At 45.5% G+C, this 10911-nt stretch overlaps 1 protein-coding gene across 1 annotated transcript; it reads left to right on the forward strand.

Moving 5' to 3' along the window:
* The first annotated feature begins 1443 nt into the window (after positions 1–1443).
* Positions 1444–10555, forward strand: LOC145395619 (mini-chromosome maintenance complex-binding protein). Its single transcript, XM_080269187.1, has 13 exons — positions 1444–1514; positions 2194–2279; positions 2591–2770; positions 3337–3438; positions 3975–4085; positions 4862–4927; positions 5013–5182; positions 5721–5910; positions 6190–6363; positions 7056–7297; positions 8421–8577; positions 8959–9044; positions 10447–10555. Exons 1-13 carry the CDS (start codon positions 1457–1459, stop codon positions 10553–10555), a joined length of 1731 nt encoding a protein of 576 aa, XP_080125313.1. The 5' UTR covers positions 1444–1456.
* The last annotated feature ends 356 nt before the right edge of the window (positions 10556–10911 follow it).

The following is a 10911-nucleotide window of genomic DNA, read 5'->3' on the forward strand; positions in this document are numbered from 1 at the left end:
AGTGACGTGGAAGACGTGGAATGGCGTGTGGAGTGATATGGAAGACGTAGAAGGCGTGTGGAGTGATGTGGAAGATGTGGAAAGCGTGTGGAATGATGTGGAAGGTGTTTGGAGTGATGTGGAAGGCGTGGGATGGCGTGGGGAGTGATGTGGATAGGGTTGAAGTGGGTGGATTGATGAAAAATGTGGTTTGTTTGAGTAAGTGGAAGAAATCTGGGTGTGGTGTAGGTATGTGTGGGTGGGGTGTGGGTGTGGGCGTGGGTGCAGCATTCTCAAGCATCATCACTCCGCTCATCCTCGTCTCCATCTTGTCGGCGTGGCGGGCAAAACCAATAGGAATGTCTTTTTTGATATTGTACCGCCCGCACGCCTCTTGAAACTGCTGTAGTGAACGAAAATAGAGACAATGAGCGAAATATAATGAACACTGTAGAGTAGATAGAGCTAGCTTACAAAATGGAGACTAAATAAAATAATAATGAAGGTTAAAAAAATAACTAATAGAGGAAATGTGGTATTGCTCTCTCTCTCTCTCTCTCTCTCTCTCTCTCTCTCTCTCTCTCTCTCTCTCTCTCTCTCTCTCTGAGCTGCATGAAATGAGCCAAGTTAAAGTGAATGGACTACGTCGGATTTAAAAAAAAAAAAAAAAGCCAGTTGTCGGTTAAGAGTAGTCAGATTGGAGGATATATTTGACTAGTAACCAAGGAGACTACCTCATAACTAAGATTAACCAAATTTTAAGGCTATAGTAAAGAAATAATACGCAAAAATTAGGCGCAGGTTGAAAAGGCTAAATCCTCTTTTTTATGCCAAATTTCCTCTATTTTGATTGTAAATCCTAACCCAAAATTCTCAAACTTAACCTCCAGATATTCCTATTGGGAACACATGAAATATTTTCCTCCCGCGTCGGCCATTCAGCTCAAAATGCAAAGTTGAATTTCGAAAGGCGCGCGACACAGAGCTTTGTTTTGGTGGCAACTTGTCAATATTAAACTATCATAAATTTGTATTGCTGGATGAAAAACTTTTGATATATAAGCTAAAAAAAATAGTCAGTATACTAGTACATGAGTGAAAAACAATTATATTTAGTGCATTGTAGGTAAATGTAAAAATTTTGATATAGAAGATGAATTACCGCTGTCTGGGTTGTTTATATACAATTAAAGGACTTTTCGGCACGAGTAGAAGTCGTTACTTTCAGTAATTAATACTTTCCGCACCAGTAAATTTATATCCCTTTAGAATAATTGAATTTCAGTTTATATTTTTATCTCAGTACCGCCATAATTGAAATTTTGGCTCTGAAATAGGTAGAAACTTAATATGGCGAATTTTACTGGTACCGAATCGTCCAAGGATCGCCCCCATAATGTAAACAAACCCCCAGAGAAAGAGAAATTTTGGCGGGTGCAGCTGTACACGTGATACACATAGCCCTTTCCCTATAACCATGCCTGGAATTGATGACTGGACCGTAACACCTCACAGGGTGGTGGACAGGATATTTGGTTAGTGCTGAGGCCGTGTTTTTACGCCATAGTTTTCCCGTAAATGGTTCTATATAGTGAAGAACTTTTACTACTGTTACTCCAAGTTGGTCCACATTTTCGTCCATTTGCAGCCTCTCACGTAACTCATAGGCAGAATAAGGCAATACCGCAGCTCTACATCCTTTCCTTAGCACTTCTTCATGACTAGCATTGTATTCTAGTGTTAATCTCATGCTCTAACTCGGTGATCAGGGTGGAGAGATGGCAATTTTAGGCCAAGATGGAGTGAAGAGGGTATTATAGACTGGTTGTGGCTCTGTTACCTGCGTGATTTTTATATTGGAGACAGATTTATTTTTGTACTTAAATTATTTGTTCAGGTGTTTATTCTCCATCTCATCCTTGGCCTCCCCCTCCCTCTCCCTCCTTCCACCTCACTCACACTCTCCTAGCTAGTCTCTTATATACCTCTCCACTCCATCCCTCCACCTCATCCTTGGTCTCTCCCCCCTCCACCTCACTGACATGCACTCTCCTAGTTAGTCGCATATACCACTCCATCCATCCATCTCATCCTTGGCCTTTCCCTCCTTCTCACCTCTCTACCTCACTCACATACTCTCCTAGTTAGTCTCTTATATACCTCCCCACTCCATTCCACAGAAAAGGTTTATTTAGCATTGTAATATTTCCCCAGAGGAGTGTGGGGCAGCAGGACCCTGGAGGGAGAGAGTCAAGCAGTATTTTGAGCAAGAGATTAGCCAGGAGTCTGTTCTCAAGAAGGTAAGAGGGAAATATTCATGTTATTTCTTTCATTTTATTATTAGATTGGGATAATTATTGTCTATCTATCTATTGCCAGACGCCTCAATCCCGTAAGGGGTGGCCACAAACAAATTACCTCCATGTCACCCTGTCCCCTGCCATTTCACTGCCCTCCCCCCAGCTCACACTCCTCTCTCTCATATACCTCTCCACTCCATCCCTCCATCTCATCCTTGGCCTCCGCCTCACTCACATACACTCTTCTCATCAGTCTCTCACTCATCTTCTTGCAACAATATATTATCCTCTCCCTCTATCTTTTTTCCCAGCTGCCGTGGGTTAATGAAACGCCTCTGCACCAGCTGCGTCCCAGTCAGGTGGTGCGGTTCAGGGGTATGATTCAGGACATGTTCGACAGCGAGTTCTTCCTGGATGTTTACCAAGTTCGTGACAACAGCGGCAAGACAAGACTACAGGCCGGACGATACAGGGACATTGCTGAGTGTGGGGTAAAGAGAGAGAGAGAGAGAGGAGAAGGAGGGAGAGAGAGAGAGAGGCTCATACTCACATATGTTAAGGAGGCTCCATAACACCTCTTCCAAAGTGATTTATTTTGCTTATTAATTGCTGTCCAGTCACGTAAATCACTCTAACGTCACCATACCCTTAAAAAATACTATACAAAACAATATTACTCAGTCGTATAAAAAAATAAATCAATAAGGAAGAGGTGTTAGGGAGCTTCCTTAACCAGTGAGAGAGAGCAGACTAGATGAGAAAAGAATATTGCCAAATGATGATGGTGATGATGATGGTGGTGATGGTGACAGTAATAATGATGATAAAGATAATGATGGTGGTGATGATGATGATAATAATACTGATGAAGATAACAATAATGGTGGTGATGATGATGATGATGATGATAATGATTTTGATGATGATATTGATGACAACGTAGATTATTAAGCCCACACTTCCCTTGTTCTCATCCATATCCTCGTCTATCTATCTATCTATCTATCTATAGCGTGACGCCCTGCGATAGATATATAACCTGCCATGTTATTTTCAGACACAGGAAGCCATCATAACAGACAGTCCTGAGTGTGTGACTGGCGATCGGCTGATTTACTACTGCGTCCCTATACCAGGAGAGAATGACTGGGTGAAAGAGGTGAGTATGGAGGAACTGAGGGCTCTCTCTCTCTCTCTCTCTCTCTCTCTCTAGCCAGACATCATAATCTGGTAAGGTGTGGCCACAAACAAATCACCTCCATGTCACCCTGTCCCCTTCCCTAGTAATTCTACCTGTCTATCCATCTATCTACCTGTCAATCTGTCTGTTTGTGTATCTATAGCCAAATGCCTTAATCCAGTAAGGGGTGCCCACGAACAAATCACCTGCATGTCACCCTGACCCCTTCCCGAGTAATACCATCTATGTGTTTATCTATCTATAGCCAGACACAATAATCCTCAAAGGGGTGGCCACAAACAAATCACCTCCATGTCACCCTGACCCCTTCCCTAGTAATACCATCTATGTGTTTATCTATCTATAGCCAGACACAATAATCCTCAAAGGGGTGGCCACAAACAAATCATCTCCATGTCACCCTGTCCCCTTCCCTTGTAATTCTATCTATCTACAGCCAGATAGACTGAGGTGGTTGGATACGATAATTTAGGCGGCTGTGTTTATGTTTTCAGATTTACCGAGACCTTAACCCAAGCAGCCCTGAAGCGAGTACGTCTTGTGGTGCGTCAAGGAAGAAGAGAGCAGCTGGGGACGAGGATGGCGGTGAAGAGATGGAGCGGAGGGTGGGGCCGGATAGTGCAGAAAGGTGAGATAGATAGACACACAGATAGATAGATAGATAGACAGATAGATGGAATGTTGAGAGACAGAGTGACAGACAGACAGTTAAAATGGACAGATGGACAGAAAGTTGAGACACACGTTGAGACAGACAGACAGAGGGAACGTTAAGACAGACTGACAGACAGACAGGTGGTAAGAAAGAGGGAGAGAGAGATTGAGACAGACAGACAGGTGGTAAGAAAGAGGGAGGGAGGGAGAGAAAGACAGACAGACAGATGGTAAGAAAGAGGGAGGGAGGGAGAGAGAGATTGAGACAGACAGACAGATGGTAAGAAAGAGGGAGGGAGGGAGAGAAAGACTGAGACAGACAGACAGATGGTAAGAAAGAGGGAGGGAGGGAGAGAGAGACTGAGACAGACAGACAGGTGGTAAGAAAGAGAGGGAGGGAGAGAAAGACTGAGACAGATGGAAAGTTCAGAGGCAGACTGACAGACAGACAGATGGAAAGAAAGAGAGGGAGGGAGGGAGAGATATGGAGACTAGAGATAGAAATAGAGAGAGAGATTTGGAGACAAAGAGAGAGGGATTGAGAGAGATTTACTACTACTAAAAATAAAGGAAGAAATGCGCAAGACTATTTCCTATTTCTCCTAACGACCTCAGCATGGAAATGGACCCAATGACTGGTTCGAACGAGGCCAAGAGGACGAGGGGCGAGTCGGAGGGTGAGGGAGAGGGTGACGATGTGCCTGCCACCACCACCACCACAGCCTCCGCACCCACCACACCCTGCCTCAACTTCCCCCTGCCTGGCATGTCTGGCACCCCCTGTCTGGTGAAGGTACGGACGTTTATCTATCTATCTATCTGTCTGTCTATCTATCTACTATTGGTATCTATCTATCTTTATCTATCTATCCCAACAGACGTATGAGGGACAAAGTTTCTCCTTGAATGACGTGATTGAGGTCGTCGGCATCCTCTCAGTCGATCCTTCTCTGGCATCGACCTCTACTCCGCGAGAGGATGGTGATGTGGTGGGGATGGAGATTGAAGAAGAGGCAGCCCACTCCCCCCCACCATCCCTCGTACCCAGGTGAGAGAGTAGCCTAGTTAGTCCATTGCCTGAAGCCTGAAGCACTACACATGTTATCACTTTGGCACTAATACTGTATGAGAGAGAGAAGAGGAGAGAAGTATCAAGAGAGAGAGAGAGAGTGAAACTGTATGCTTGTAATCTAACCCTACCCTACCCTTCCCTACCCTACACTTCCCTTCCCAACCCTACCCTACCCTACCCTACCCTACCCTACCCTACCCTACCCTACCCTTCCCTTCCCTTCCCTACCCTACCCTACCCTACCCTTCCCTTCCCTTCCCTTCCCTACCCTACCCTACCTTACCCTACCCTACGCTACGTTACCCTACCCTACCCTACCCTTCCCTTCCCTTCCCTTCCCTTCCCTTCCAAACCCTACCCTACCCTACCCTACCCTACCCTTCCCTTCCCTTCCCTTCCCTTCCCTTCCCTTCCCTACCCTACCCTTCCCTACCCTTCCCTTCCCTTCCCTTCCCTTCCCTTCCCTACCTAATCCCACCCAATCTTACTTCACCCCAGCGCCCTTTCTCCACAGACTCCATGTGTTACGCGCCCACACCATGCCCCACACCAACCCCCTCCTGCCCGCCCAGCCGCCCGCCCTGTCGAACCCCAGGGAGACTCGAGAGCAGCTGCGACGAGTGCTGGTGGAGGCGTGTATGGGTGATGGACTGGCTGCGGATTTGATTATATGTCATCTCATCTCGTCTGTTTATCTCCGAAAGGTTGGGATGGCTTCAGTTTTAGTAGTAGTGGTAGTAGTAGTAGTAGTAGCAGTAGTAGTAGTAGCAGCAGTAGTAGTAGTAGTAGTTCACCCTAACTTTAAAATCCCCTCCCTTCACCCTCACCCTGTATCACAAACTCACCCTTTCTCTTCCCAGGATGTAATAGTAGTTATAGTAGTAATAGTATAGTAGTAGTAGTAGCAGTAGTTCACCCTAACATTAAAATCCTCTCCCTTCACCCTCACCCTGTATCACAAACTCACCCTTTTCATTTTCCAGGATGTGATTGCCTTGGGGAAGTACAGCATCAACCTTTCAGGCATTACATCAGCGTTACAAGACCAGCAGTACACCACCCGTTTGTACAGCCTGCTTGTACACATCGTTACACAGTCCTACTCCCTCCCCATCACCATCGCAAACATGAACACGACAGCGTTTGTCCCGAAGAAGGTGCGTTTGATGCTTTTTGTTATTATTATTATTATAGATTGATAGGATATTATTATTATTATTATTATTATTGTTGTTATTATAGATTGATAGGATATTATTATTATTATTATTATTATTATTATTACTTTTTATTATTATCCTTAGCTGAGAAAAGATGATGATGATGATTGTGACAAAAATAATGAATATCAAAAAAATAATCACTCTCTCTCTCTTTCCTCTACAATATTCTTTCTTTCTTCCCTCCACTCTCTCCTGTTCCTCTTTCTCCCTTTTCTCCTCCCCTCATGTCTCTCTCTCTCTCTCTTTCTCTTTCCTCTACAATATTCTTTCTTCCCTCCACTCTCTCCTGTTCCTCTTTCTCCCTTTTCTCCTCCCCTCATGTCTCTCTCTCTCTCTCTCTCTCTCCTCTACAATATTCTTTCTTCCGTCCACTCTCTCCTGTTCCTCTTTCTCCCTTTTCTCCTCCCCTCATGTCTCTCTCTCTCTCTCTCTCTCTCCTCTACAATATTCTTTCTTCCGTCCACTCTCTCCTGTTCCTCTTTCTCCCTTTTCTCCTCCCCTCATGTCTCTCTCTCTCTTTCTCTCTCTTTCTCTTTCCTCTACAATATTCTTTCTTCCCTCCACTCTCTCCTGTTCCTCTTTCTCCCTTTTCTCCTCCCCTCATGTGTCTCTCTCTCTCTCTACAGGACTACAACGCCAACAGACTCACAAGCGGTCTTCTACAGCTGCCCAAACACACGCACTTGTTCCTGGACGAGACCTGCCTAACCGCAGGACAGTTAGACTCGAAGGGCGTACGGAACCTAACGGCCTTGGGGAACCTCGTCAACTGGCAACGAGTGGATTATGATTTCCAGTTCCACAATATTGAGCAGCATACAAATATTCCTGTGTTGATTGTCTCAGAAGGACGCGCCATGATTACCTGGTGAGAGAGAGAGAGAGAGGGAGAGAGAGGTTGTATCATCCTGCATTGGAAGGTACTGAGTGAGAGAGAGAGAGAGAGAGAGGGCTGAGAGAATTAACCTGTCATTGAGAGAGAGAGGGCTGAGAGAATTATCCTGTCATAGAGAGAGAGAGAGAGGGCTGAGAGAATTATCCTGTCATAGAGAGAGAGAGAGAGAGAGAGAGGGCTGAGAGAATTATCCTGTCATAGAGAGAGAGAGAGAATTGTCCTATCGTCATGCATTGGAAAGTACTGGTGTTTGGTGGTTGTGTGTGTGTGTGTGTTTGAGTGAGAGAGAGAGGTGTGTTGTTTTGGTGTGCTGTGTGTGTGTGTGTGTGTGTGTGAGAGAGAGAGAGAGGTGTGTTGTTTTGGTGTGCTGTGTGTGTGTGTGTGTGTGTGAGAGAGAGAGAGAGAGGTGTGTTGTTTTGGTGTGCTGCGGTGTGGTGTGTGTTTGTGTGTGTGTGTGTTTGTGAGAGAGAGAGAGAGGTGTGTTGGTTTGGTGTGGTATGTGTGTGTGTGTGTGTGTGTGTGTGTGAGAGAGAGAGAGAGGTGTTGTTTTGGTGTGTGTGTGTGTGTGTGTGTGTGTGTGTGTGTGTGTGTGTGTGTGTGTGTGTGTGTGAGAGAGAGAGAGGTGTGTTGTTTTGGTATGGTATGTGTGTGTGTGTGTGTGTGTGTTCCTGTCAGCATCAGTTTGTGTCAGACCTTTGGCTTTTCCCTTTTTTTTTCATGAAAGGGGACAAAAATCGATCTCTTAACTCACTCTCTCTATCTCTCTTTCTCTAGTGATGCTGAAGTGAGACTGGAAACATAGGGAAGAAAGTCTATCTCTAACTCTATCTATCTTTCTCTCCTAGTGGTAATGAAGTCAGGTAGGAAAAATTATCTCTAACTCACTCTCTCTCTCTCTCTTTCTCTAGTGAGGCCATAACCAGAGGGAAAAATGATCTCTAACTCACTCTCTCTCTCTCTCTCTTTCTCTAGTGAGGCCATAACCAGAGGGAAAAATGATCTCTGACTCACTCTCTCTCTCTCTCTTTCTCTAGTGAGGCCATAACCAGAGGGAAAAATGATCTCTGACTCACTCCCTCTATCTCTCTTTCTCTAGTGACGCCGAAGTGAGGCTAGAACCACAACAAACAAACGTAGCGGCCGCGTTTGAACGAGCACACGCACTACTGACCCCAGACCTGCTCTCCGACATCCGCACCTACCTCACCACCACGCGCCTCCTCCCCTACACGCTCTCCGATGACATGCAGAAGGTAGAGTAACGCGTTTTTTAGCCGTTTGTGTTTTTCGTGGGTGTGATTGGCCGTGTGGAGAGGATGGAGAGTGAGAGACTGACAAGGAGAGTGTATGTGAGTGAGGTGGAGGGGGGTAGAGGGAGGGGGAGGCCAAGGATGAGATGGAGGGATGGAGTGGAGAGGTATATGAGAGACTGACAAGGAGAGTGTATGTGAGTGAGGTGGATGGGGGGAGAGGGAGGGGGAGGCCAAGGATGAGATGGAGGGATGGAGTGGAGAGGTATATGAGAGAGGGGGGTGTGAGCTGGGAGCAGGGCAGTGAAATGGTAGGTATTATTATTATTATTATTATTATTATTGTTATTATTATTATTATTATTATTATTTTTATTATTTCAGCTGGTTCAAGATGACTTTGTTGACAGTCGTAAGAGTGACAACGGGATTTCAGCGGAAGACTTGCACCATCTTCTTATATTGGCAAGGTATGATCCACCATTATCATCATCATCATCATCATCATCATCATCATCATCATCATCATCATCATCATCATCATCTTCATCATCATCATCATCTTCATCATCATCATCATCCTCTCCACATGGCCAGACTACCTCAGTGTATTTCTCTTAACCCCTCCTTCACCAACCCCTCCCCCCAATGTAAACACTGTGTACTCCCCCCATACCGACCTGACACCTGCCTCTCCTGTAGTGTGGGGGGTAGTGTATGTTTTTTGCCACATCCAAACTATTTACGCTTTGTGATTCGTTTGTGAAAGACTGACGAGGAGAGTGTATGTGAACGAGGTGGAGGGGGGAAGAGGGAGGGGGAGGCCGAGGATGAGATGGAAGGATGGGGTGGAGAGGTATATGAGGGAGGGGGGGGTGTGAGTTGGGAGCAGGGCCGTGAAATGGCGGGGGGAGACAGGGCGACTTGGAGGCGATTTGTTTGTGGCCACCCCAAACGGGATTGAGGCGTCTGGCAATAGATAGATAGATTTGTTTGTCTACTGACGATCACACAAACCCAGCGTGATGTTGCCATTGTAAAGAAATTATCGTAGAATAAATCATTACATACGTTTACATGTGCTGAAGTACTATGACCCAGGTAGTTACTGTACAAACTGGCTTGAAGAAAATGTACTGCATGGATGAATGGCTTATTTAATTACCCTGTGATGCCCAGCGTCTGGCGTCACTAAACTCGCTACGTACGTTCATTAGGGGATGTACCAGTGGACCACGGTTGCGGTTCTGGTGGTGTCTCACGGGTGTTTACAAGCGATGTGCGGGGGTACATCAGAACACATTTCCGTTAAAGTAGGGGTTAATGCTTTCTGTCTCATCCACACCACAACACTCTCTTCACATCCTCATTTATCAGTCTGTCTCTCCATGTAACTTCACATCCACATCCACACCACAACGCTCCTTCACATCCTCATTTGTCAGTCTGTCTCTCCATGTAACTCCACATCCACACCACAACACAACACTCCTTCGCATCCTCATTTATCAGTCTGTCTCTCCATGTAACTCCACATCCACATCCACAACGCTCCTTCACATCCTCATTTGTCAGTCTGTCTCCATATAACTCCACATCCACACCACAACACTCCTTCACATCCTCATTTGTCTGTCTGTCTCTCCATATAACTCCACATCCACACCACAACACTCCTTCACCTCCTCATTTGTCAGTCTGTCTCTCCATATAACTCCAAATGCTCCTTTCAACTCATTTCCACTCCTTTCACTCGTCCATCTATCCATGAGGGTCCAAGCTTCACATCCATACATAAGAGCAACATTTACACTTCCATACATCCCTATTTCCTGTCATTCTCTAACTCGTCCGCCTCTCCTGAATTTCCAGGCTTGTCGCGCTGAGCTGTGGAGAATCTTCGCTGACCCAGGATGTTTGGCGAAGTGCGAAAATCCTCGAGAGCGAAAGGAAACTGCGTCTGAATCGCGGAAATCAGTAATATGTAAGGAGATTCTGTTCTGTAAAATATGTTGATTTTTGAAACTGATTTGAAGGGAGTTTGTGTATGTTGATTAGATTTGTGGGGAAAATAATTGAAGGTGAAAATTCTATCTATCTATCAGTTTATCTATCTTTATTCCCAGGTGCCATAATCCCTGAGGTCACACTCTATGACCTTATCCCAGGTCTTTTTCAGTCTGCCTCTCACAACCCCACCCCCAACGTTCACACTTCTCACCCTCCACACCCATTTGTCATCCTCCATCCTCTCCACGTGCTCAAACCATCTCAGTCTACCCCTCCTCATCACAAACCATCTCAGCCTACCCCTCCTCTTCACAACACCAATACACT

Source organism: Coenobita brevimanus, chromosome 32, assembly GCF_032717465.1.
Source record: "Coenobita brevimanus isolate Jiangsu-jjx chromosome 32, ASM3271746v2, whole genome shotgun sequence".
Classification (NCBI taxonomy): domain Eukaryota; kingdom Metazoa; phylum Arthropoda; class Malacostraca; order Decapoda; family Coenobitidae; genus Coenobita; species Coenobita brevimanus.

Bases quoted from the DNA above. Each gene is read 5' to 3' on its own strand.
- LOC145395619 (XM_080269187.1), top strand. From the start codon at position 1,457: ATGCCTGGAATTGATGACTGGACCGTAACACCTCACAGGGTGGTGGAC. The intron at 5,183-5,720 runs GTGAGAGAGTAG...CTTTCTCCACAG, and splicing joins CCACCATCCCTCGTACCCAG to ACTCCATGTGTTACGCGCCC. The intron at 5,911-6,189 runs GTTGGGATGGCT...TTCATTTTCCAG, and splicing joins CGTCTGTTTATCTCCGAAAG to GATGTGATTGCCTTGGGGAA.